The sequence below is a fragment of the Melopsittacus undulatus genome, chromosome 9 (genome assembly GCF_012275295.1).
Source record: "Melopsittacus undulatus isolate bMelUnd1 chromosome 9, bMelUnd1.mat.Z, whole genome shotgun sequence".
Lineage (NCBI taxonomy): Eukaryota > Metazoa > Chordata > Aves > Psittaciformes > Psittaculidae > Melopsittacus > Melopsittacus undulatus.
The window spans coordinates 24,313,208-24,341,116 of NC_047535.1; the positions used below are offsets into that span (position 1 = coordinate 24,313,208).

The 27,909-nt window shown below is 43.0% G+C and overlaps 1 protein-coding gene across 1 annotated transcript; it reads right to left on the reverse strand.

Annotated features, from left to right (window-relative positions):
• Positions 1 to 26: 26 nt before the first annotated feature.
• Positions 27 to 27,359, reverse strand: CFAP92 (cilia and flagella associated protein 92 (putative)). Its single transcript, XM_031049179.2, has 13 exons — positions 27,302 to 27,359; positions 20,204 to 20,371; positions 18,370 to 18,468; positions 17,378 to 17,562; positions 15,047 to 15,927; positions 13,872 to 14,066; positions 12,200 to 12,497; positions 10,287 to 10,451; positions 9,297 to 9,509; positions 6,749 to 6,887; positions 5,653 to 5,820; positions 738 to 906; positions 27 to 156 (listed from the first exon to the last, which is right to left on the reverse strand). Exons 1-13 carry the CDS (start codon positions 27,357 to 27,359, stop codon positions 60 to 62), a joined length of 2,835 nt encoding a protein of 944 aa, XP_030905039.1. The 3' UTR covers positions 27 to 59.
• Between the last annotated feature and the right edge of the window lie 550 nt (positions 27,360 to 27,909).

Below are 27,909 nucleotides of genomic sequence, written 5' to 3' on the forward strand. Positions count from 1 at the left end.
GGAGCTCATGAATCATCATTTCACACGTTGACACTCAAAGGGCCGGAGTCTGACCCTGTTCAGTGTGTTTTATGTCTTGTGGGGGATGCTGGAAGATCACATTGCTGCAAGAGCTGAGCAATTACAGACAAGCGGTACCTTGGACGAGTTGATGGCCTGACAGCAAAATAAAGGCCAGAAATTATCTCCCACAGTAAAGAACAAAACACCAATTAAACCACTTCACATTGTTCTGTTTCCATTAATGCTACCTTTGCTGTCTGATACAGTGTAATTCATTTAGAATGTCCAAATAACACCAAACATCTGCACATCTGTGGCAGTTAAACTGGAAAAGTCAAAATGCTCTTCAAGACCTTAGACTTAGTTCCTTAGGTTACAAATGCTGCAGCTTCCACTCTCCTGCATGAGGCCAGGCACAGGGCTGAAGTGGCAGTGTCACCCAGCTCAGTCTGTGAACATGCAGGTAATTTGTACACAGAGACCCCCAGGGCCAGTCTGTACCACTGGCAAACTTAATTCCTTAATTGCAGCGTTTGGATTTGAAAGGGAGACCTCGCAGGAACCCCCGTTGTTCTCTATGATTTGGTTTGTTTCCCTAGGATACACCCTAAGAACTACATTTACTGATGTAGTAATGTGTTGATGTAATGTCTGGGCACTGGAACCCTCTGACACAGCCCACACAAAATGACCTGGGCCCATGGATGCCAGCTGTAGCCACTGTGTTGTCTTACTTGAAATCTGCTCCCCCAAGCTCTTCAGACACCTGCTGATGGTGATGTCCCTGCTGCATCTCGGGCTGTGTTGCCCATCGGGAGCTGGCACAAAGCTGCTGGTGATGCTCTGCCCCCTGCCCCGGGGCTCCTGGGGCTGGTTGTCCACTGCCAGCAGGTCTGGGGTGGGCTGTGGAGAGAAGCCAGAACACGGGAGGGTGCTCAGCCGGGTGTCTGGGGAAGCCCCAGTCAGGGACGTCTGCACGGGGCTCTTGGGGCCCCTGGACACCAGGGAGAGTCCCCTTCTAAATCCATGGGATCCCCAGAATGTAGACAATGAACTGGGAGCTGCTGCACCCTCCCATGCTACAGAAATGAGCCCCAGGGCACTGCCTCTCCAGGCAGACTCCCCAGCTCAAGCCCGTGGTGCTCCAGCTGCAATGCAGTGAGAACTTGAACTTCCAAGCACTACTGTAGAAACAAAGCCCTTCTGTGCTTCAAAACCTGCCAGCTGCACACCACGAGCTGACTGCAGCAAGAACAGGCACCAGCAAAGTGGAACCAGATGAGCTCTGAGGTCCTTCCCAACCCAGGACATTCTGTGATTCTGTGGAACAAACCCACCAAGAAACCCAACCGACAGCAACCCAACCCAACCCCACCTGTGCCAGGCTGCTCACTGGAGAGACAGCCCCAGCCTGGAGGTGCCCCAGAGCTGTCACACAGCCCCCAGGCACCTTGCTTGCCCTGCAAGTGCATTGAAATGTCCAGCAGAAAGTCCCCATCATCAACCAGGAAAGCTCGGAGGGGCTGATCGGAAGGTAGGATGTGATCACACCTGACCCAGTGGGTGTGAGTGTGCTCCAGACACCTAAATAATGAGGAAGGTTTGAGAGACAGGGCAGCATCTGGAACACACAATCACACAGTGACAGAAAGGCTGGGCTGGAAGAGACCTTAAAGCTCCTCCAGCTCCAACCCCTGCCACAGGCAGGGACACCTTCCACTGGAGCAGCTTGCTCCAAGCCCCTGTGTCCAACCTGGCCTTGAACACTGCCAGGGATGGGGCAGCCACAGCTTCTCTGGGCACCCTGTGCCAGCGCCTCAGCACCCTCACAGGGAAGAGCTTCTGCCTAAGAGCTCATCTCAGTCTCCCCTGTTCTGGCAGGTTAAAGCCATTCCCCTTGTCCTGTCCCTACAGGCCCTCGTCCAAAGCCCCTCTCCAGGTTTCTTGTCAGCCCTTTTCACTTGAAAGATCTCCCTGCAGCCTCCTTACTGGTGCAAAACCACATAATTACAAGTCCGTACTTGCTTCCGCAGCAAAATGTAAATCCTGTTGGAGATACAAAACCAGCACCCAGGATCAGGCTGTAAACACTACACACTAACAGCATGAGGAGCTTGTGTCAGTTATCATATGGGGAGAATGAGGGACCCTGGTATGTGCTCTGGGATGAGCAACGGAACCTTGGGAAGTGTGCTGGGAGCAGCCAAGGGCCAGCCCCAGTGACCCCTCTGTGCTCCAGCAGTGCCCAGACCTGCACAGCTGAGACTTTTGATCAGTGAGCCAGGATCCTGCTCAGGAGGACAGGGAGGGCAATTACCCTGCTGCTGCAGCACTTAGCAACTGAGCTGCTACAGCAAAAACAACCCTTCATGTGAAGGAGAATGTGAGCCAAGAGAGAGAAATGGGGAGAGAACACAACAGCGTAAGAACATGCAGGTAATAGAGGGGAACAGCACTGAGCTGCCTGGGGGAGCTGAGATTCACCCTTCTGAAAACAACTTGTCCTGGGTTCAGCAGTAGCAGTCATTTTTTCTCTTTCTTAGTAGCTGGTGCAGTGCTGTGGTTTGACTTTCAGCCTGGGAACAGCGCTGATAACACTGATGTTTTTAGTTGCTGCTCAGTAATGTTTAGTCTGACTTTGTGAGTCTCATGCTCTGCCAGGGAGGAGGGGAAGCCAGGAGGAAGCAGAGACAGGACACCTGACCCAAACTAACCAAAGGGGTATTCCATACCACAGCACGTCATGCCCACTGTATAAACTGGGGGCAGTTACCTGGAAGGGTTAGATCACTGCTTGGGGTGGGCTGGGTATCGGTCGGCAGGTGGTGAGCAGTTGTATTCTCTTCCCTTGTTATTTCCCTTATCATTATTTATTGGTGGTAGCAGCAGTGATTTGTGTTATACCTTAGTTACTGGACTGCTCTTGTCTCAACCCATGGCAGTTACATTCTTTCCATTCTCCTCCTCATCCCTCCAGGAGCGGGGGGAGCCGGGGGTGGTGGTGTGTGTGAATGTCTGCGTGGTTTCTGGGTTGCTGGGTGGGCTTAAACCACGACAGTTCTTTGTGGCACCCAGCGTGGGGCACGAACGGTTGAGATAAGGACAGATCTAACCGGAGTGTGTCTAATCATATTTGTGATAAGCATTCATTGTTTTGGATTAATCGTCACTCATCACAATGCTGATTTATTGGTTCTCAATGTTGCTGCTCTTGATCTCACAGTTTCAGCATATCATACCTTACTTACAGCCGTATTTGCTGTGTTAGTGTTTATTGGCTGGGGTCCCCGGTCTTAGGTTCTCGTTTCACTGTACTTTATGGTAATGACTTGTAATTCAATAGACTCATTGATCATGAAACTGATTTGGCTTGCATTCCCAGTGTGGTCACCACCTCTATACTTTGGGAGGTATGTAACAGAAGTGTTTAGCAATTACACATCTTTTGTTTCCTCCTCCGACGGTCAACCCGTGAAGGAGACATTTCCTTACATTCCCAGCTCCCCCCAAGGCCATTTACAGTGTCATTTGAGAGTTCTGAAGGGTTTGAATGGCCTTTAAGTACCCTTGAGACCTGCCTGCTGATTGTGATGGGGATCACCATGTTGGCACACACACAAAGTGTGTTTTACCCATGACCATTTCATCTGATCTCCTAAGTTAAGCAGAGTTGGGTTTGGGCCTTGTCTGGGGTTCGACGACGATATAGGAGGATCAAGAGATTTCCCCTGAGGCTGGACAGCCATGAGTGGCAGGGTGTGTGGGATAGTATGGGCAAGTATCTAGGTCAGTGGGCCCCTCCAGTGCTTTAGAATTTCACCACTGAACAAATGCAAAATCCGGAAGAATTAGTAAAACACTTAAATGGGGTGTGTTGTCATCCTGGTCATATCAGAGACGGACAAATCATGGCAATGTGCTGGGGATTGGCCTATGCTTAACAGGACCTTGTTCAACACTGTCCAGCACCTTCAAAAGAAAAAAATGTCTCTGGATCCAATGGCAAAGCAACAGACAACGCAGATACTCCAAGCACAGCAGCTACACCACCCCTACTGACAAGTACAGCAGCTACTCAAAACCCAACAGCAACAGACAGTGCAGCTACTGGTGCTACTCAACCCCCAAGCACAGTGGCTGCACCAACCCTGACAACAGATACTGCAGCCACTCCAACCACAGTGATAACCACTGCAGCTAAACCAAAGGACCAATTCGTGCCAATACTGGTTGCCCCTGTACGCAAAGGGAAAAGCAAACAAGAGGCACAAAAAGCAACCTGTACAGTGACGAAAGATGAACCAATGCACTTACTACATGGGACAGCATGTGATCAGGAGTTATTATTACGTGAATCAAAGGAAGCAGAGGTGACTTCTCGACCTTAGACCTCAACTGAGCTATGGAATATGTGAAAAGGTTGTACCCATCAACCAAGGGAGCACATAATCACCTGGTTGCTCCGATGCTGGGACAATAGAGCGAACAGTCATGCACTAGAAGGTAGTGAAGCCGAGCAGCTGGGATCACCTGAGAGGGAAAGGGGAATTGACAAAGCAATTGCAAGAGAGAAACAGTCCCTCAGCCTTTGGAGGCGGCTCTTGGCAACTGTGAAGGAAAGGTTTCCATACAAGGATGATGTTACGAGCTGTTCGGCCAAGTGCACCACACTACAGAAAGGCATTCAACCTCTGAGGGTATCAGTCATTGCAGAGATCATCTATTGTAGGCCTCATGCTGGGAATGCACCCATAGATCCGGATGAAGTCGAATGTACACGACCCATGTGGAAATTTACACAGAGTGCACCATCATCATATGCCCACTCACTGGCATCAATAACCTGGCATGACGAAGCACCACCGACAGTGGATGAAGTGATTTGTCAGCTCTGAGAGTTCGAAAGTTTAGCTCTGATTTTGTTACCAACAGCCTCCTAATTCCTGGGTTTGTTTTTCTAGAGCATTTGTAGCTAACAGGAAGCTTCAGCCCCTTTGAGCAAAATCAGCCTTAGAAGCATGCTCAGGGCCTGGGTCAGTCATTTAGATGGAAGCACGGAGGTTCAGGCAATAAAAGAGCAGCCAGGGGCAGGCCACCCATGCAGCTCTTCACATTGATGAGCACAGATCCTTTAGTCTTGCAAACTGGGGCATCCCTGGGGAGTTCTGCACCAAGAGGCTGGAGCACAAGGCTCGGGAAGCCTATAGAGCACCATGGCAATCAGGGGAACACATGGTGAAACATCTGGCATCAAGTCTATAGGTGTGCCTCGATCCCTCCATTTAATTAGGGGACGTGACAATTTCTTTTAGAGCTGCTAAGCAAGCTGGCCAGAAGTTGTTCTTGTCTCACCCACTGCACATGGACAGGCAAGGAATTAACTGAACAGAAATTTTGCCTCTTCCTCCATCATCTCTCAGCATTAAAGCAAAGAACTGGGGAAGAAAAATCATTTTGTGCCCAGGCTGAATTGTCTTCCTAAGAAAGAAATTTGTAAGACTGAGTTAACCAGTGCTATCAACACCAGTTTTAACACACGTTTTTACTTCCAACAGTACTGTGCTAACGAAGAGTGTCACACATCCTCTGCCTCCTACAGAGTGTGGGACAGCTGCTGCTGGGGTCAGTCCAGAGACAGTTACCCTTTACCTGCCTTCCTGAATGGCAGCTTCAGAGGCTGACTGTTCAGAAGCTTCTGTAGCTGTGACCTGCCTCGTGGCCCACGTGTGTTCAACCTGGCTGCTGTGGAGTGCTGGCGAGCGTCCCGCTTGCTACCGTCAAATGATACCCGAGTGGCATCTTCACAAGGCCAAGAAGCTGTGAAAGAGAAACAAGGCAACAGAAACCAGGAGGATGGGAAAGAGAACTCTGGACTGTTTAAACTAAAAAGTGGGCTAAAAGCCTCTATTGCAATCACCTTCTCACAAGGATTTTGCTAGAAGATAGAGGTGTTAGAATAATGGTTAGTGCCACAGGAAAGACAATTCACTGTCCTGTTGGCTCCATAAAACACATGTGAATATGGAATTACTCCTGACTGCTTCCAAAAGTGCAAAAGACTGCTCAGAACTGCACCAAGCAAGTGTTCTGCAAGTTACAGGGCTGCAAAAGATGAAAGATTCTAGTAACCACAATAAATCTATTGTTTTCTGCTTGTAAATATTCCAGTGAATCCTGGTTGGTTCTGGGCAAAAAGAAACATGGACAACTTTTAAAATACTGTTTCATGATACAACTTTGTCACTGTTTGTGGGAGGACAGGAGTTAAACACTGACCCCCTCACCCAGGCACACTCTGACTGCTGTGAGGTGTGCAGATGTAACAGGCTCATCTCAGACCCCTCTGGATGCTTCCAGTCTGTGAGGTCTGACCTGGGCAACCAAAGCTGTTAGCAAGCTGTATGAAGAGGAAGCAGGCAACAAAGCCAGATCTGCAGATGAAGCTCTGCAGATGAATAAGCCAAGAAGGATCTATACCTCCCTGATGTACTTGACTACACACAAAGAACCCAAGGCTAAGAAGTTGGGCAAATGGAGGGCTAATATTAGAGTATGGGCCAAGGTCTTACATCCTAAGAAGCTTCATTTGCCAGAGTACCAAAATTGTGCAGTACATGGATCTCCTTGTTACACCTCTTTGCATTCAAACTGCCTTCCTTGATGGCAGAACTGATAGCTTTGGGACCAGATGTCAGAGGTTCAAGTTAAAAGCTTTGTGATTAGTTAATTCTAACAAATCCATTACCAGTCCGGGGGGCTGTTGTAATGAAGAGCTCAGGTGGCTTCTTGTAAAGATCAAAATCAATGTGCCGTTTGTCCCAGCTCCATCTGTCTCGTGGCAGCACTGGTTCCATGTTAGCATGCAGAACATTCTCCTGCCATTTCTAAATGAAAATTGAATCCCTTTGAGAAGCCAGGCCAAAATCACCAGGGAGGGGTCACAAAAATGAGTTAGCCAGCTGCTTGGTAACACCAAAGTGCAGACTTCACTACACAAGACTTTCTGAAGCAGCCTTCTAGTTGGTGGTGTTTGACACACATGAATAAAGACAAAAATCCATTCTGTAAACGAGCTGCTGACACCCTAGCGTTGGAACTGGGTGATCTTCAGGTCCTTTCCAACCCTAACTGTTCTATGATTCTAGGAGTCTATGCAGGCAGAACCCTGACTCATTATTTATCAATTCCCAAGGGTAGGAAGCAGGCTGGCTGTCCAGAACTGCCAGAACAGTCAGAGCTATCAGTCACTTCAAGGATACTCCTAAAACAGTGCTTTTAGGAAACAGTAGCTGTCCTAGTGCTCCCAAAAATATCAACCATGAGCATTAAACTCCTGGGGGCAAGAGCCCAGGTGTCCTGAGGAAGCAGGTGAGAGAAGCAACATGTGAACTGGAGTCATGGCAGGAATATTTATCATGAAAGAGTTCAGCTTCTGTGTCCTCTGACTACCTGCTGCTGAAATACCAGTGTGGTGGTTTGCAGACAAAACTGTCCTTGCCAAGCTACAAATGAACTCCCAGTGCCTGTTGTTAGTCCTGTGCTTACACTGCTTCACCTAAGCCTGTGCAGTTGTAGGGTAGCTGGGTCAGTGCAGAAATACTATGGAGATTTTTAGGAAATCGGAAAAAATCCAAGAATTCTTTTGCCTCCTAAGGGATGGTGTTATAAAAGATGGTCAAATTCTGTGTTTGAGAAGAAAACAGGAGTGAATAAAGAGGCAGTGTATCAAAAGCAGACTGTTTCAGAAGGGGATTCTAACAGACCTGTAGGATGTCCTGTAGGCTCCATAAAACACGCGTGAATATGGAACTAATCCTGACTGCTTCCAAAAGAGCCTTTGTTCTACCTTTCAGGTAACAGGAATTGTAAGTTCAGAATCAATCTATCTCCATTATTCAATATAACATTGGTCATGCCCATGAGCTCCAGAAGGAGCCTCCTCCCCCTTTCTCTCAGCTCCATGACTAGCACAGATCTCACACAGCTCTTGGTACTGCCAGGTTACACTTAGTGCTGCTCAGGGTAAGGTGTCAGCTCTCCTCCCCTCTCTCATCCCATCAGTAGGTGCCAATGGTCAATACAACATACTCATCAACTGCTACTCCCACACTAAACATCACAGTCCGCCCTTTATTTCAGTTCAGAAACTCTGGTGCCAGTCATCACTGTAAGCCTGCTGCTCCCTTTTCAGCTTGTCAGTTTGGAACCTGTACCAGTTCTTCCATCTTGTTTCTTCAGCTAAAGGCACCAGTGCATACACTGTAGGGGCTGACTTCTTATTCCTGGTCTGTGAACCTGCTCTGATCCTCCATGAGAAGATACATCCTCCAGTATCTTGGATCAGAAAAGAGCACCTTGTTTTCACCAACCGTTTCACTTCAGCTTTACTCCAACCTTTCTGAGAAACTGCACTGATTTGTATGAAAAAAGAAAAAAGTAAGACAAAGAAAGCCTGAAACTCACACAATCATGTGCATCTTCCTGCAAGATGCAGCGTGTTCCCCTCTGTGCTGTGACCCTGTTCAGTTAATTTGGTAGAATTTACTGATCCTGCACAAAATACCCCCCAACAACCCAACCTGTTCTATTTCCTTTATTTTGTCATCTTGCCAATTTTAATAACACAGAACTTTTCTTCCTGACAGCAGGGCACACGTGATTGAATATGCACAATGCTGAAGACGATTGCTCAAAACAGGGAACTGTAACCAAGTCCAGTCAATGATGCAGTAAAATGGAAGAAAACTAAATAGTAAAGAATAGGTGAAGGGAGAGAGGACACAGGGCAGGAAGAAACTGATAGAGAAGACAGTGGTGGGGAACAAACACCCCATAAAACTGTAACTACAAACAAGAAATAAACGATGGAATTAAAAGCGGCAGTGAGGGAATTTGGAAACATGAAGGAAGGCCACAACAAGATTGGCAACGCATGAAGAACAGCCTGAAACCCAGCCAGAACGCAGCAGTATGATTTTTCTGACACTAGACTCCACCTGTAAATGTAAACCAAAGAGCTCTATAGTCCATTAATACTTATTAATATCCATTTAATATTGGCAAATGGGTTTTCTGTGTGTGTTCGGGGTAGAATTTGTGTATCCAAACACATTATCACCTGGGTAAGCTAGATGGTGATGTACACAAATTCCAAATGTAGGTGTCACCCTTAAAAACTGCTGCCTACACTACAGCCCTCAAAAGAGACTTCCACATGTTAAAGCAATCTGCCTCTTCAAGTCTCCTAAAATGCTTGAGTTCACTTTGGAGTGTGCATTTAAGTTTTCTGTTACCTCTCTTAGCTCCTCCCGACGTGCCTCATGTGGCATCTGGGGGTGCAGGTTGCTTTCAATGCTGCTCTTATATCCAGGGAATACAAATCCATCCGGTGATTGCCACATACTCTTGGATTTTTCAAAGAACTCCTTACAGGCAGCAGCCACATCCACTGGCTCAAACATGGCTGACAGATAGTCTTGACAATAACTAAATCTGGTTTTTGGTACCTACAAAATAAATGATGGGTGTTCTTGTTAATGTACATTCCCCTTCACTGGGAAAGGAGCCCATAAGGTACAGAACCAGCATTATTTCTTTCCTTCAGACTGCAAGTAATCACAGATCAAAATTATACAAAATAGATATCATTAAATATTTAAAGGGCTTAATTTCATTCTATTCTGATCAAATGATGGAGTTAATAACAAGTGTTCTAATGGGATCTCTGTGAAATAATTACAGAAAGAAGTATCCTTAACGTTATGTGTGCAAAAAGAGAGCTGTAATTCATATCATGCCCATGGTACATCATGAGCAGTTTTCACAGAGCTACAGTTAATTTCCACCAGCTGATAGGAAAATGGCATTTGTTATTAAGATTCGAGCCAGTTATTCAGATGCAAGCAGAAAAATGTGATTCTTCAATTGTGTTCTTCAAATCACTTAATACCACATACACCAATGCTGCAATACTCCCATTCTCCCACTTATGTGTGGGACAGAACTGGAAGTGACCACCTCGGTTATCAAAGTCTGCACTCACAATGACAGCCCAAGTCATGGAGGTGAGAAAACGTGGCTATAATGAATGGCAATTAAGAGCAGAATTATAAACAGCAACAAAGAATACCTCAGACTGAGATCCTTTTGGATCCCAGCTTCCCTTCCTATGTGCTAACACAGCAGTTACTAGCGTAGAACTATGAGTTTATAAACTGTTCACCTTTCTTTTTAAGCACTACATGGAGCAAGCCAACACCTTCCAGTTACATGTCTTGATTTACCTTTGCCATCTCCTGGCGAAGATGCTTCTTCGCAAGCTCTGCAGAATTCAGGCTCTGACAGCTGTAGTTGAAGACAGATTTCCCATCAACAGGAAAGATCATGAAAGCTTCAAACCTTGGCTTTTCCGTCTTTCCTTTGAGTTGGCATACAGCATTAATGTTAGCCTGCAAAGACAGATCACACGGGAGTTGTCTGCATTGGGAACTGAGGGTGTTACTGAGAATTATAAACACGCAAATGATCCTGCAAACATTTAAACCCCCTTTTTGTTAATAAAATACTTCACAAAAAGACATTAAAAAAATAGCACAATTTCACTCTTGGATACGGTATTCTGCCAGACTAACAGCAGTAGACTGGAAGCAAGTACTCACCAGAGATTGTCTTCTACTTACAGATTTAAATAGTTCTAATAGTTGCTCTGGAGAGCTGATGCTGGTTGTCTTCGTAAATAAGATTAGTTCTTTCACTTGTACAATTCCATCAACACCCCAGCAAATTACAGTGACATGGGAAACACCATTCACCAGAACTCCCCAAGTTTCCCTACTGACACAGGACAACTAAACCCTCACACTTATTCACTGATTTCAGAACATCATTCTACTGTATTTATGGTAATTATGGTTTTAATGCAGGTTCTGCCATAATAGACAATTACAGCAAGAGAGTAAAATTGCATTTTGGATGTGGCCTCCCTGTGACATTCACTTCCTTTTTCTTTTAATCAAAAAGCCTGTATGGTTACCTTATCTGCTATTAAAAAATGACTTCACCTTCCTATAGAGACCTTCCCAGTTCCTCCATTATCCTCTTGATTGAAAAGCATGTATAAAACAAAAACTTGTTAAAACACGCATACTGGGAAGAATGCCAGCTTTACACAGGTAATAAGATAACTACACACTTCATCTGTGCAGAATGAGCTCTGCTGCTCTCATCCTCCTATGATGTTATAAAAGCAAGTACCAGGAACGATTACTTCAGATTGGTTCCTTTTCTAGCCCCATGAAATATTCCTTTATCAACAGACTAAGACTAAAAAAGGAAGTACTTGGGAGTTAGATTTCTTTCAGTATCTCCAAGACAGTACCCTCATACTGGAACACAGATTTCCATGTATCAGGCAAAATCTTTTTGTCTTAAAACACATACAGGAAAAAACATTCTGAACTATTCTTCAAAAGACATGGGATGGCTAGAATCCTCAACTATCCAATATACCCAAAAAAAGCAATCCAGACTCCCAAGAAACATGAAATACCCCTTCTTTGATGTCTATATTAATGGGAAAGGGTTTAGTTTCAACACATTTTCCCTGGGGGAACAAAAGGGCTGGATGGACACTGGTAACAAGCAAGAAGAGGTTCTAAAATTCTTCACCATTTCCTTAAAGCTCAGCTCAGCTCTGTCTGCAACTGCTGATTTTATTTAGTTAGAGTATGTCCTTCCTGGTTGCCCAAAGGCAAGCATGTCTTTTACACTGCAAGAGAGGAAAGCCCAATTTGCACAGAGCTTGGCTGGCTTGGCCCATTGCAAGCAGCTGAAGCCTGGGTGACATGCTAAAGCACAATGGGGGAGCTACGGGGAAGAAAGAGACAAAGAACAATAGGAACCAAGCTCAAAAAAGAAATGACAGGGTGGTTTCCTCACAATTCACTGTCTCCCCTGTTTACCTGTAAGCCCTACAACTGTCTTCCTCTTTGAGGAGTAATTACAATTGCAATTCAACTGTTGCAAAATGAAATCACCCTGCACTTTGTTATCATGTTGGTACAATACCTACAAACACCCTGCCGAAGTCTTCTAAGTCTAATGGGTTGCTATTTCAGGAGACAAAGGAGGTGTTGATTAAGGAGATGAAGTTGTGCAACTATGAGGCTTTGCCCCTCACATATCACAAACTACTCACCTTAATATAGTTTTTCTCAAAAGACATTTTGTCTGCTATTTTTTTCTTCCGCTGTATATAGGCTTCATTGTAGTTATCTACTGCAGAAGATACTGCCTGTTTCACTCTGCTAACCTTTCCTGGTACTGTATAATCATCAGGGGAAAACGTGGGTAAAGGAGGTGTCTGAGTGAAGAGATCCTCATCAGTTAAGGAAACTCCATACTTAAGACTCAAGGCTGTGATCACCTCTGCTGAGGGCAGCAGATCCCCATGGATTACATCCCTCAACCTCTCACTGCGACAGAGGGAACTGAGCCTACAAATAGACATCAACACTTTATTAGTTTACAAAAACTTCACTGCAATCAAATTATTATGATTAATATTCCTGTAAGAAAACTATGCAATCTTCTTGAAACACATATTTAGTAAGAAGTTCAGATCAGTTCATGACTGCTGGCATTTAGCAGCAATAAAGAAGCTTAGCAGTTTAATAGACCTGCTAGGAACATTCTAGGAATGTTGCTGGATTTAGCACTAGATTTAGCTGCAAGTTAATGATTAGTTGCTGAATTTCTCTAGCCTCTGGCTGAAAAAGCAATAAAACAAACTCCCTTCATGCACACTGGTTCTAGCACATGATGCATATTCATGTTGAACACCCACCAAACCCCGTCCTGCCTCACCTCTATTTTATGCCTCATTCACTTTCATTCTACCTGCTATTCATGACAACATTTACATCAGATTTCTTTCCATTCATTCCATTTGGCCTGCAAAGCCTGGTGTCAACACAAAGGCAGTTCTAAACACACAACAGCCACTGAACACCACACACACACTCCATGCACACACTTCATTCAATCCTCTGCCTCCCTACCTCAGGCCATAGCAGGGGCCATGAGACAAAGTGACTGTCCTGACAGCCAAACATAGTGCTGTGACTGCTTGCCAAAAGTGGAAGTTTGTTAATTCATTTACCACACAGCTACGATTTACTTGAAGAAAGTAACATCACAAAATCCTATAAAAGGAATCATTTGTAAAATTACTGAAACAACATTATTCTCTTACCATTACTTGAGTGCAATGTGTGCAACTGATAAATAGCATTCATTTCAAAGTTGCATCAGTGTTAATGACACAAATTGAGTTTATATTGGTATGCTAATAATCAAATTGGACATTGTGCACATGAATCAAGTGCATTAGTTTTTCTGCAGCGAAAATTACTCTCCTGGCTAACACTAGAAGGAAGTATCTCAAAAAGCAGCAGCTTCTGTTGTGCACACATTAAACTGCTCAGGGACTACAGCAAACCAAAAACTAAGAAAGCCAGAGGTTCTCCAGGTGAGACACTGCTCTTGACTACAGTTCACAGCCTGTATACTCCAGTGAAGAATGCATTTGTATTTCTCTAAACAGACCAGGCAGAACAAAGGTATGGCAAAAATGACACCCAAAGGCTGGCAGACCCAATTTATTCATCTGTGATGGCCAGTCACCACTCCATCAGCAGGCAGAAACCACACTCTTCTGCCTTACCACCCTGATCTGAAACCTGAATTTCCCATCAAGCATCAGACTGCTTTCATCATGGAAAAGATACCCAAGAGTAGTATTTTTTTTGTACCAAACATTCATGCTGCTAAGATTTCATTTCTTGACAATGAATCTGGACAAGTCATACCTGGACAGGGCTTGGAAACATGCCTGAGGAACCACACCTCGGACATACAGCAGAGAGCTTTTTGCTATAGTGAAGAGGGGCTCATAGAGGTGGAAATGATAAAAGAGAACTTCCAGGTCTGTGTACAGGCGCTGAGGGAAAGCCAGTTGCGAGTTATAGAGTACTACCAGCTGTCCATCTTCAGGTTTGTATGTCCTGCAACAAAGTACCCCAATGTCAGGGTTGACACAACCAGTTGTAGTTCAAGTTTCCTCAGTTCTGCAGTACAGTGACTCTCTCTAATGACACTGCTTTGTTTTTGTCCTTTAGAGGCGGCCTCCTACTCTATGGCCTTCACTTCATATGAACTATGCAAAAACAACCATCAAAACATTGCATCATTTTTTTTGAAGCTGAACAGCAAATATTTGAAAGGAAGCTCACTTCAGTTTTATCAGCGTCATGCCCCTGAACAGCCTTCTTATAGCCTCAAAAGCATTATTATATATTTCTACTATAAAGACAATACTGCAGCAGTTACTGCTGCAAACAAAGCTTCAGTTTAGGTTACAGGTGGGCACTGACAAGAGACAACTTTTCATGCAACAAATAATTTCAGTAACTGCAATGAAGTGATTTGCATCAAACCAACCAACCAACCCCTACAAAGCAAACCAATGATCAACCAGCACCCCAGGAAAGCTTTAACAATGCACAGTGCTGGAAGAATACCAATTATTTTGAAGCATGAAATTTGAGGGAGACATTCTCTTTGAATTTTTCACATTTTCCCCTAAATGCAGAGAAAGAAACAGCTCAAGGTCCAGCTTCCTGATGCTGACTTGTTTGGTTTATATCCCATTAAACCTTTTTTGTTATTAATTAGAATTGGCAGATTACAGAATTGCTTCCACAACCCAAGCAGTAGCTTGACAAAAAGAAGGGACATGTTCCCATCCTTTTCATTTTAACTTTACATGGATGATCTATGGTGTAAGGTAGTAAAGATGAGAAGGTTATGTCGCAAGTGAACCAGCCACCGGGACTCAGATCCACTAAAACTGCATGGAAAGCATCAACTATGAACTCATCCATATACAGAAAGGCACGGGGAGGTATGAATCAAATTGAAATCTTTGATCTAAGGAAGTAACTGATGAAAACCCTCAGTGATGAAAAACTTCAAACTCTCTTACCTTTCAAAGTGTCTATCCCATAGTTTCTTGATGGCTTTGTCTTTTAATCCTTCCAAGACAAAGAGATGAGTTGCTCCATCCAGTAAGTGAAAACCAGTAATAATATCCAACTCAGAAACTTTCTCAAGTGTGGTTTTCAGTTTTGATGCAGCAAGAGCCATTCCGATTAAGTGTACAGGCCAGCCATCCAGCTGGAGGGCTTTAGTATTGATTTCTTTAATCTCTTCTACCAAATCATGCAATAAAGATGAGTTATTATAGTCAAAAATGTAGATTATATACCCATATGGGCAACTTGTGACTTGAGCATCAGCAATTTCTGCACGTGTTCCCAATGGCACGGCTATTTCCACTCTTACTTTCAAAACTGAGTCTGATTCTAGATAATCTCCCATAGGCAGTAAGAAAGAATTACTCTCTGATTCTGTTATTTTCCCATTTTTATCCTCACTGGAAGCATCTGTATTTGGAACTGAACAGTTACGGATGGGAGCACTGACATTCAAGTACTTTCTACCCAGCAATAAATCAGTCAGACTGACTTTAGCTACCCCATGTGGATGCCACATTTCATTCTTCAACTTATAAGCTGTGGATTTGTAAGCGAGGAAGCTCACCTTCCCCACATGTTCATCAGCTTCATTGTCCCCAAACAAAGCTGGCTTTTTTGTGATGGTTTCCATGTTTCTATCCCGGTCATGAACTTCAATCTTCAAAGGTGGACCTCTCAGGTACGCCTCTAATTCCCCAGGTTTCATTGTCCCTGTTAGAAGTACGTTAACATCCTTAAAGTAGACATGGGTTCCATGGATTTGTTCGTGAGTTCGATGAGGTGGGAAGTTGTGAAATTTATATTTGCAGTAGGTGGGGACACACAACCTCTAAACAACAAAAAATGGGGAGAAACAGATAACAGATATCTGCAGCATTAACCTTTTCTCTTTTCACTTTTACCCTCACAGACCAATCAATCAGGTTTTCCAGTAGGTAAGATATGGGGGATGTACTTCATGGCACAAAGTTTGGTCTTCCGAGGCAGCAAAAAGGCCATTCTACATGCCTGGATCCTGGGTCTGGGGAATATGCTGCCCTCTTTGTTTGCCTCTCCTCAACTTTGCTGACTTGTCAAATATGTCAGACAACCCCTCCTTGTTTCTAGATCTCTGAAGGAGCAAGCATCCTGGGGACTGCAATGGCTCCTCAAGCTTTTTTGTGTCTTCTTGTACATTCCTCTGTAGGATTCAAGGCCTAAAATAAATGCCTATTTAAAAGTTAGGAAATCCAACAAGTATTCAGCGATACTTTAGGGATTGGACTGTATGATCTCCATTACTAGTTTACAAATTCAAGGAAGCAAACAGGGGGATTTGTTCCACAATACTTGTTGTGGTTCCTCCATGTATAAGCATCCATCAGTGTTGCAGCAGCCTGCATTGAGCTGAGGAGACATGGCAAGGCCTATCCTGGTAATTCCCAATCTGAGACAGTTCCTTATTCATGCAGTACCCTGCTTGGCAAAGGAAACCAAGCCAAAACTTCTGTGGTCACTCTGCAGACTGCATTAGAAACTGAGTGGCCTGCCCTCTGCTACTCACTATGTTAGTTTCTGACATCTTTCCTGTTTCTCTTCATAAATGCTCAGCCTATGCTGTCATAAGCCCAGCAGTGCAAAACTCCACCATGGAACTATATGTGCCATTATAAAGTTCCTGACATCATAATATTAACCTAATTCCCCTTTCAGATCGACAATATATAATACTCAGAGAAGAGCCTTTTATAAAACAGCATTTCTTTCAGCCTGAAAATGCAACCATTTGACAAGAGAACAGACTCTTTAACTCATCCCTCAGCATTTATAAATACAAGATCAAAACCTTTAAACTATATCCTCACCAGCAGGGAATTTTCTTTGCACACAGCAGTTTTTAAGAGGTGAAGCATTTGCTATTTTAAAAGTTAAATCATATTTTTAATACAGGGACAGAAATCAACACATACTGCCTTGCCAGCAAATTGTTACAAACGATACAGCACTGGGACTGAACTAGCTCCCCTCTCACTACTCAAGACCCACTCAGAAATGAAACTGGGATGACTGTGTGTAAATTACTGCCCTTGGAAAGCACAAGGATCACTGTTCTGCTGCCAGTGCCCACGACTGCACAGGCACCAACCTGAGCACAGGTTTTACAGGAAACATGTCAGCCATATTCTCCAATTGTGGTACTAAGAAGGAAAGTTATCTCTAAAACCATGCCCATATTTTAAACAAAGCTGCTTGATGGTAACAGGGGAATCCTTTCAGAAAGAAGTAGGGGTAGGTATTACCTGGAGCACTTCTATTGGTACAGGTTTGTTTGGGAGGCGGGTAGCTGAAATAATCTTTATAATCAGCGGATTCAATTCACGTTTTTGTCTTTCAGACAGAAGAGGTGTTTCCACAGTGAAAGTCACGTACGCATCTAAAACTTCAGGAGTGTTTTCTGCCAGGCGACCGATCACCGATTCTTCTCCTTTTGAAACATGCAAGATTAAATACAATCCCATCAAGGCACCCCTATTTAATGACAAACCTCCACTAAATCTGTATTAAAATAAAACCAAGGTATTAATTGCTTCAAATATTATTTATCATATAAAATGGGAAGAAAACAGTCCCCAAAGCAGTGTCGGAACCCCCACCAGGGCTATCGGCTGCAAGTACATGGAAGTTTCTTTTTAAAGCTGCAAATACACAGTTCACATAAACACAAAACTTAAAGCACTTCAGAGACTTTTCACCAAAATTAAACTCTCTGTTAAAGGTAAACAAGCACCTTTAAACAAAGTGACTTCTCCGCAAGCAGCTTTGCCACACTCAGCAGCTGAGTTCTGTGTTGCATGGCATATCGCTACTTCTGTCTGCATGCACACAACAAAGGGGAGGTTTAACTCCCTACACATCAAAATAGGACAGCATACATTAATAATGAATTTTAATCCAGTTGCAATGAGAAATCCCCAGAAACAGACCACTCTACTCTGAGCAATATGCCGCTTCCAACACATTCTAAATCCAACAGGACACAAGATGCTGACAAATACAACACAGAGCCAGTATTGACATCCTGCCTTTCAGAGCACACAGAACCCTGGTCAGTCTCCCCCCAGATCAAAACCAAATCCCAAGTCTTTCTTGGCCAGACAGCTTTTATCCGGAACGTGAAAATTCCTAGGGATATTTCAAGGCTGTTTCCACCAGGCAGACCCACCAGCACACGCACTTCAGAGCAGACACGGAGTACACCCAGCTTGTTGCTCCCTCTCTAACACAGTAATACCTGAGAGGAGAGGCATGGCATCTAGCTGCAGGGAAGCAATGTAGTACCTCTTTGCTGCAGTAGCATCAATGCTTCTTTTAGCAACAGAAGCTTTTCTACCTGTTGATGGAAGGCAAGGGTGGACTGAGTGAGAAGGAGGAAATATTTGGTTGCAATTAATCAAAGAAATTAATTATTTAGTGGGTGGCATAATTCAGTACCATCCTTAGAAAAAGATGCTGATTACACACTTTACCCCAACCTAGGCTAGTATTTCAACATGCTGAAATTTCCATTGCAGAGTCCACTATATACTGTACTATACACAGAATCCTTGCTTTACAAGAAAGTGAAATTTACAACAGCAACCATTATATGTTCATGGAATTACCCAAACTGAATATATCTCTGACACATTACTATTCTTTTCTTGGATAGAAGCATTACAACACCTATCTGGTACTCTTTGCGATGTATATTCTACTGTTTCCAGGGCTGATGGCTCTGGTTTGTTAATATTCCTGTAATAAAAGGAATGGCAGAATGTTTTAAGGACAAATTTCCTTCCATTCAAGTGGAAGGACAGAGGCTTGTAACGTATTACTAACGTTTTGTATTTTCATGTGACAAGAAATATTAGCAGTACCAGAATTACACTGAGGAAAAAACAGTCCACCCTGAGCATAAGCAAAATGATAATCCACATAGAGAACCCCCTACAAAGCATGTAATTGTTCATCAAAACTTCCTAAAGGAAAGATTCAATTGCCTTAATTTTGAAAGAAATAGTGTGTGGAAGTTTGGAAACAATTGTGTTGAACTGATGAGTTGAGTCATGGGGCTCCAGAGTCCTGGGAAGAAAAGCCCACACCAGAGCCACAAGGTGAACACAGCAGATGTGGCTTGGGGTTAAGCTCTTCAAACACTCCCTGTGCTGCAACCTGAACTGCCTATGGCCATGTGCACACACACAGGAGGGCTCAAAGTACCTGCCTATTCTTCTGCATGCCCTGTTTCCAGCTGGTGTCTTCTTTGCTACTCTTACAAGGTCTGCCCATAAAAGCAGGAGCACCACACTCTGCCACTGTGCACAGCAACAGAAAACAGTAGTCATGTAAAGATTTGTGTGACACTGTCGGTACCTTCACTTACTTTGACAGCTGAATGTAATCACTTATACCCAGTGATACTTACTGATAAGCAAATGTACTCTTTATAACGTAACACTGGGAGTGTGGTGTACTGCAATTCTGCGATGCTGTGCTGGTTTCAGGCCAGACAAACTATTTAACACAGGTGAGTTAACATATGCTCCAGTGTGCACTGTTACAGTGATATCTCTTCCCATCTTTCACAGGGCCTTTGTCAACTGTAAGCTACAGGTGAAAGAGCAAAGTATCACTCAGTGGGGCTGTGGTTTTTCATTTAACGTAATGATCTAGCACTGGAAATAAAAATGGACTGTAAAGCACAGTGGAAAAAGCAATGTAAGTGATCTGAACCAACAGCTGGAATTTCACAGCTGGAATAATTGTTTTAGTTGCAACATCACTCTTTAATTGTTTTACAAATTTCAACATTGCATTTCCAAGTCCCTCGCAAACATCTATCACCTCACTCCTGGACCACTCCACATGGTAGAAAAGGACCAGCATCATCATCCCTGTTCTACACAACTCACTAAGGACACTGTAAATCTATGTTTTATTAGGCGCTGAAGAAACACAGAAAGCTCCTGTCAGAGCCAGGATCAAAGCACAGGTCCCACAATTCTTTTTTCCTGTTTTAACCTTGAATTCATAAAAAAAATCAACATTAAAATCAAAGCTAGTCCTTAGTTCCATCCAGAACTTACCTTTTGTGGTGGCTGCTTTGTTTCCTCTCACATTATCAATTCTATTCTCATTTTCTTTTGAAGCTGAATTAACTGGAGGAGCAGCAATTGGTTTCTGCTTCAGAAGTTGGGTCGTATCCAGAAGTGGGGTTTTTGCAAATACCACACTTCTGAAACCATTAAAAAGATCTGAAGTTATGTAAGAAATATGGAAAATGCAAAACTCAATCCCTGCCATGCTGATGATCCCACCAAAACAAGTAATATATAAAAACAAGTAATAAAAAAAAAATAAAACAAATCCAAGCATAAAAGAGCTCAGCTGCCAGCATATACATGTAAAGGAGATCCAAAAGGTTATCAACAGATCACAGAATCACACAGAATCCCAAGGGTTGGAAGGGACCTCAAAAGATCATCTAGTCCAACCCCTCTGCAAGAGCAGGGTAACCTAGAGTACATCACACAGGAACTTGTCCAGGCGGGCCTTGAATATCTCCAACGTAGGAGACTCCACAACCCCCCTGGGCAACCTGTTCCAGTGCTCTGTCACTCTTACAGTAAAGAAGTTCTTACTGATGTTCACATGGAACCTCCTATGCTCCAGTTTACACCCATTGCCCCTTGTCCTATCACTGGATATCACTGAAAAAAGCCTAACTCCATCATCCTGACACCCACCCTTTACATATTTGTAAACACTGATGAGGTCACCCCTCAGTCTCCTCTTCTCCAAGCTAAAGAGACCCAGCTCCCTCAGCCTCTCCTCATAAGGGAGATGTTCCACTCCCTTCATCATCTTTGTGGCTCTGCGCTGGACTCTTTCAAGCAATTCCCTGTCCTTCTTGAACTGAGAAGCCCAAAACTGGATGCAGTATTCCAGATGTGGCCTCACCAAGGCAGAGTAGAGGGGCAGGAGAACCTCTCTTGCCCTACTAACCACACCTTTCTAATGCACCCTAGGATGCCACTTGCCTTCTTGGCCACAAGGGCACATTGCTGGCTCATGGTCATCCTCCTACCCACCAGGACCCCCAGGTCCCTTTCCCCTTCACTACTTTCCAGCAGGTCAACCCCCAACCTGTACTGGTACATGGGGTTGTTCTTCCCCAGATGCAAGACTCTACACTTGCTCTTGTTGAATTTCATCAGGTTTCTCCCCACCCAACTCTCCAGCCTGTCCAGGTCTCGCTGAATGGCAACACAGCCTTCTGGTGTGTCAGCCACTCCTCCCAGTTTAGTGTCATCAGTGAACTTGCTGAGGGTACACTCGGTTCCCTCATCCAGGTCGTTGATGAAAGTATTAAACAGCACAGGTGCCAGCACCAACCCCTGGGGGACTCCACTAGTCACAGACCTCCAGCTAGATTCTGCCCCATTGACCACAACTCTCTGCCCTCTTCCTTTCAACCAGTTCTTTGTCCACCTCACTACCTGATCGTCAAGCCCACACTTCCTTAGCTTATCTATGAGGATGCTGTGGGAGACAGTATCAAATGCCTTACTGAAATCAAGAAAAACCAAATCTACCTCTCTACCATCATCTCTCCACCTAGTTACTTCCTCATAGATGGCTGTAAGGTTGGTCAAGCATGACTTCCCCCTCATAAAACCATGTTGGCTGTTCTTAATGACCCCCTCATCCTTGATATGCCTAGAGATGGAGCCAAGAATAAGTTGTTCCATCACCTTTCCAGGGATGGAGGTAAGGCTGACTGGTCTATAATTACCCAGGTCCTCCTTCTTGCCCTTCTTATAGACTGGTGTGACATTTGCCATACTCCAATCCTCAGGCACCTCTCCCGTTTCCCACAACTTACCCAAGATGATGGAGAGTGGCCTAGCAATGACCTCTGCCAGCTCCCTCAGCACCTGTGGGTGTATTCCATCTGGATCCATCGATTTATAGATGTCCAGATTGCATAGCTGATCCCTAACCCAATCCTCATCTACCAAAGCAAACTCCTCCTTTGTCCTGACTCTTTCTGGGGCTATAGGAATCTGGGGCCCCTGGGGAGAGTCTGCAGGAATAAAGACAGAGGGAAAGAAAGCATTCAGCACCTCTGCCTTCCTTATATCCTCTGTCTCCAGGGCACCCACCTCGTTCAGCAGTGGGCCTATATTGCCTCTTGTGTTAGTTTTATTTGCTATGTAAATGGTCGTTCTCAGTAAGAGACCAAGTAAGTACCCGAAGAGATGCATAAAGTAAACCACCTTGTAGTACATACTACAATCCCTTACTTACAGATTTTTCTGCACATCTGCTTTGCTTTTTGAGGAAAGAGCAATACATCTGTTCTGTTACTGTTCGTATTTGGTACACCCTGCAACACAATTCCAGATAAACCACTAATCTAGAATTAATACAGTTTTGCTCTATTACAGAAGCAATTCTTCCTCAGGGGAAATGCAGCCAGGAAAGTTGTCACTTAGCTTCAACTTTAACAAGCTTCCCAAAGTTTGTAAGATCAGCCATTGCCATAAATGGTTCTTCACAAGATGTCACATATTCTATTCCCTAAAGTATGTATGTTCCTTACAAATTTGACATATTATTGCTGCTGAAAAATGAATATTAATCTGAAACAACAGAAAAGGCTGTTCAACAGAGATTAATCTCACTGCATGTTAAATCTCCTGAATAAATGATTTTGCTGTCCCTGTCTTCAGATACTTGATAAATATTGGAGCTTAAGGGTGGTAGTACAGGACATACCACAGCAAAAGTGTTTTATCTGCAAAGAACACATTCAGCCTGCAAGATTCCTCACAAAGGGAGCTGAATTGGTGGTAGAAATCTATGTGCAGTTCAAGGAAATACAGTGTTTGTCCAAGAAATTTTTCATCAGTAGTCACAAGAATTGGCCACTCTTTCACTTGGCTTTATAGGGGTGATTTGTAATAACAGCAGTTTGAGAATGAAGGCATTTGGCAATGGTTTGAGAGGTACAATATTTAATAACGAAATAAGTATAGTTAAACATGTAGACAGATGCATTCACTCTACTCTTTTACACACCTATTATGACATTTCTTTGGGGTTTTTTTAAGACTTTGATCAAACATTTTATTGCTGATTACCTGGACTCTAAGAACTCTACGTCATCTTGTCACCTCTGAGTGCAACTAGTACTACATGCTTGTGACACAACATCCAACTCTCCCCTCACAGCTTATCACAATCTCTTTAAGGCTTTCTGGTGCTGAATACTGTCTCCAGGTTATCATACTCAATCTATTGCATTTTCTTTCAGATTTATTAGTATGTGCAACTTCTTTGTTTTATCCTTGGCATTAAATCTTTTGGGCATCCTTTCCTCCTCATCCTCCCAGGAATTTTAATCCCAGATGGCTAAATTCTCCATCTGCTTCACAAACATTATTTTTCTTCAGACAGGCATCCATGCAGTGAGCAACAAATCAAGACTGCTGGCTATGAAGCCTGAAGCAATGTAGGTTTATAGCATTGAAAAGAATAATCCATTACCCAGATTAAGCCAAGCATTTCCCAAATAACTCTACCTATCCTCAGAGACATTTCAAAAGGAATCATAGCTGGGAGTGGGGAGCCAGAAGGCTGTTGTGTCATCTTGCAGCACTAAAGATGATCAATGTTAAAAATACAGCTTTCTGAGATCTTTGTAATCCCTTTAAGACACAGCCAAAATTGTTAATACATGTAATGGAAACTAAGGAATGAACAAGAGATTGTCAAAATAATTGCTTGAGGAAAAATCTATATAAAGAAGATATCATGAAGTTTTATCAGTAAAACATCATGCTAAGAAAAGAAACAGTCCAGCTAAAGCTAAAAACAATGAGGCTGTTTCATTTGCCTCTAGTAATTAAAAAACCCCAAATCAGTGCATGGTCAGAGACTCTGCAGACCATCACTGTACACAGGAACCTCCAGGTGTTGGGAGTAAATTAAGCAAACTGTAGTGTGGAGTTCACAGAGGTAACGTGGGATTTAGTGGTGGATTTGTTGGAAACCTCCCACTGTAGACTGAAAAAGCAAAGAAGGTATCAGCCCATATGTGGGCATTTACAGCTGCATTAAGGATTTTTCTGGAAGCAGTCTGAGAGAAGAAATGTCGTATACAATGACTGTGACTATCCTGTTCCCCAGCTGTAAACTTTTGACACAAAATCAGGGAAGAAGGACAGAGAAAAAAGATTCTTTTCCAGGTGTGCAAAGAAGCAGGAAAAACTTGCCAATAAACTTGCTAAAATATAACCTCCTGGTTCACAGATTTGCTCTTAGAGACAGCTTCTTGTAGATAACTCACTAGCCCTCCACCAGGAACGATCACTACAAGAACAGTTCTTTGAACATGAAGCTAGAAAGAAACATCAGCATAGTCACAATGCAGGTGGTACAAGAATGTTCAGGTATATAAAAGAGCAACAATGATGTAAGTGAGGATACAGAATCATAGAATAGTCTGGGTTGGAAAGGACCTTCAAAGCTCATCTAGTTCAACCCTCCCACAATGAGCAGGGACATCTTCAACTAGGTCAGGTTGTTCAGAATCACACCCAGCCGGGCCTTGAATGTCCCCAGGGATGGAGCATTCATCACCTCTCTGGGAAATCTGAGCCAGTGTTTCACCACCCTCACTGTAAAAAGTAAACTAATTAGTTTTATCCCATCTGAGCTTCACTTTCACCATGTCATTAGGCTGTAATACCTCTCAATACACTTCCAGTAATGATTCTGGAGGGGTTTAGAAAACTATCAGAATATGTCTACCTAAAAGTTATTGCTATTCCAGTTAATCTGTACTGAAAGTTAAGGTTGCCTGAAGGCTAAACACATGCCCTTCCTTTTCCAAAATACTGATCTCATTTGTCCATGTTTCACTGAACATTGTTACTGCCATGGCAGATACCAGAAATTCATGTAAGGGACCTGCAACAGAACAAAGAATAACAATTCCAGACTGAAACTGGACAAACAGCCTGCAAACATCCTTGTACTTCAGCAATAGAGATGTTTATGAAATGCAGAGCAAGTCCCACATCAGGTAATGCCCTAAGGATCTAAATTAAAACTTACACACTGTAGACACCCATCTTTGAGCAGGAAGGCCATCCTCGGGGCACAAAGCAGCAGCAATTCACATTCTGAGGTACAAAGCAACATTTCACCAATGCTATTTACAGAACAAAACCCCTACATAGTTTCAACAATGCTAAGTCACTTTTGCACTGTATCTCCTCCCATTAACAGCTAAAATCCCATTCCAAAGGTTGTTTTTTCATTTCTATTAATAGAGATACGTAAAATATAAGCACACTAGCCCAGCTGATGCTAGCAGTTATAAAGCTTCAGAGGGCCCTATTTTATTCTATCATGCAATCCCATGGCATTTGCTTTCATATTTACGAATACAGCACAGAAGGAAATGGCTCGATTAGCAAAGGCTGTTAACATGGTGGCATGAGCAGGAAGTGTCCACTCCGTCTATAAACCAGGAACTGAGGACTACTAAAAACACAACAGGCAGCAAACAGAGCATGATGCAAGAAGGTGTAACAAGACACTGATTACAAATCAAGACTCCCTCAGGTCTCCCAGTACAGCACCTTTGCTAAAGCAGTGTTCAGTCTGCAGCAGCTCAACAGGACACAGGCTGGAAGCTTCAAGCAAGGTGGCTGGATTTGCTAAATGTTGGGAGAATGGGTTTTTTAAGATGGTTTTGCATTTAAGAGAAAACTATCTGAAATAATCTAAAGATTTTTCCTCCATGTGCAACTGGACAGTCTTGCTGATTTCTTCATCTCTGCAAAGGCAGGTTTCTTTCCACAGTACAAACCCCACGTCATTTGAGCTGCAAGATTCACATACAGATCCACTCTCATGGCATACAAAACACTCAGAAACATTCATCTCTATAGCTGAGTTCATAAATTTGTGTTGAAGGCACTAGGAGTCCCCTCGTGAAGCTCATTATCTTTTGAGCAGAGGAACGATCTGAATACATCTTGTTCAGGAGAGATACGTAACAGCAGAATATGAGAAAGGCCATCACAGAGCTCAGGAGCGGGTTCATTCTCTTGTGCTATTACCCATTAATGTTTTAGAAACAAAAGAGGAACCTTGAGAAAGTCCTTTAAGAGTTCATACATTTTTAGGTGACATTCTGGATGACACATTTGAGATACACCCTAGTCATGATTCATTTCTAGTTTAAGTGCAATGTTTTCCGTTATGAATAACAGCCAGGACAACACGATTCTTTTCAATGTTCTCGTTTCTCAAGCCTTGAACCTTCAAACCTTTTTGACATTTTGAGAGAGTTACAGACTAACTGGTAGAAATCTACTACTGAAAACTATTACTCCAATGGATTTACTAACAAGAGGATGAATAACAAAAAAGCAGAAGAGTACAAATAGGGAACTATGCCATCACAGCAGTATGAACTCAGGATTACCTCCACTGCACTAGAACATTACCTCTTGGTAACAGGACCCAACAGAAATTCATGGTTAATGAGTTAATCCACCAAGCTCAGAAGCCAGCAAGGCCTAGTCTGTTAGCAGCTGGTCTTGTGACACTAACTTCAACCTCCCAGAACGAATGAGGTGCCCACCACAACCCCCCTCCTCACTTCAGCCGCTTCCTAACACTTTCCATTGAGCAAGATGAGCGAGCAAGTTGAGCGAGTAACTCCTCGTTACTCCTGCTTCTAGGCACACAGACATTGACTTACCATAGAATCATAGAACAGTTAGGGTTGGAAAGGACTTTAAGATCACCTAGTTCCAACCCCATGCTTTGGACATCTCCCACATTATCTGGAGTCAAAAGGTACAAGTGAACAGAAGAAAAACCATATACAAAGAAGTAACCCAAGCAAAGTGTGTTATTTTTATGTAATTATTTCATTAACAGCTAATTCACCCCAAATATACTGTTAACAAGATGCATTAAAGGGAATCTTGATGCTTTTGCTCCTTTCCTGTTATCAGTAGTTATTGGTGCAAAAAGCAGTGGTTAGCCATTTCTGAAACCACATAATTATAAACCATTAAAACTCCATAAAACTGAAGAACAAATACATCTTACACTTCTTTTTAGCACCTGAACATTTCCCAGTGCAACGTTCTCACCTCGCTCGATCTGCCCTTGGGGGATGTAGCGAACCACCATCAGCTGTTGCTGGTCCATTCAGATCAGCTTCTCCTGCTGAATTCAAACAGGTTTTACATTTGTTATCAAGTATTTTTGTGTTTTGGTAACTCCAATAAGACTAACAAAATTCATCTGTAAAGCTCAAGGAAACAGGGCAAAAAGTCATATGCAAGTTGAATTTATAACTCGCAACCATGATCCATTTAATTATTGCTTCCATGTCAAGGATGAGTTTGAATAACCATCAAATAAAATAAAATAAAATTAAATAAAATTAAATTAAATTAAATTAAATAAAGAAAGAAAGAATAAAAAAAAATAAGAGATCATGCAGAGAAAGTAAAATATTACAAAGCCATATTTTATTTCCTAGAAAAATAAGTTCCATGGAAATTATGCTGCAATTTAAAACAAAACTAGAAATTAACAAGTAATAAAATGAGGAGAGAATACCCAAATAATAGTTTGTTAATGCAGAATGTTCTATCTGTACTTAAATAGATACTGATGTCAATGACATATCTTAATGCATGGAATTCTGCATACACAAGAAATTACACATTACCTTTGCTTATTTATTTTAATT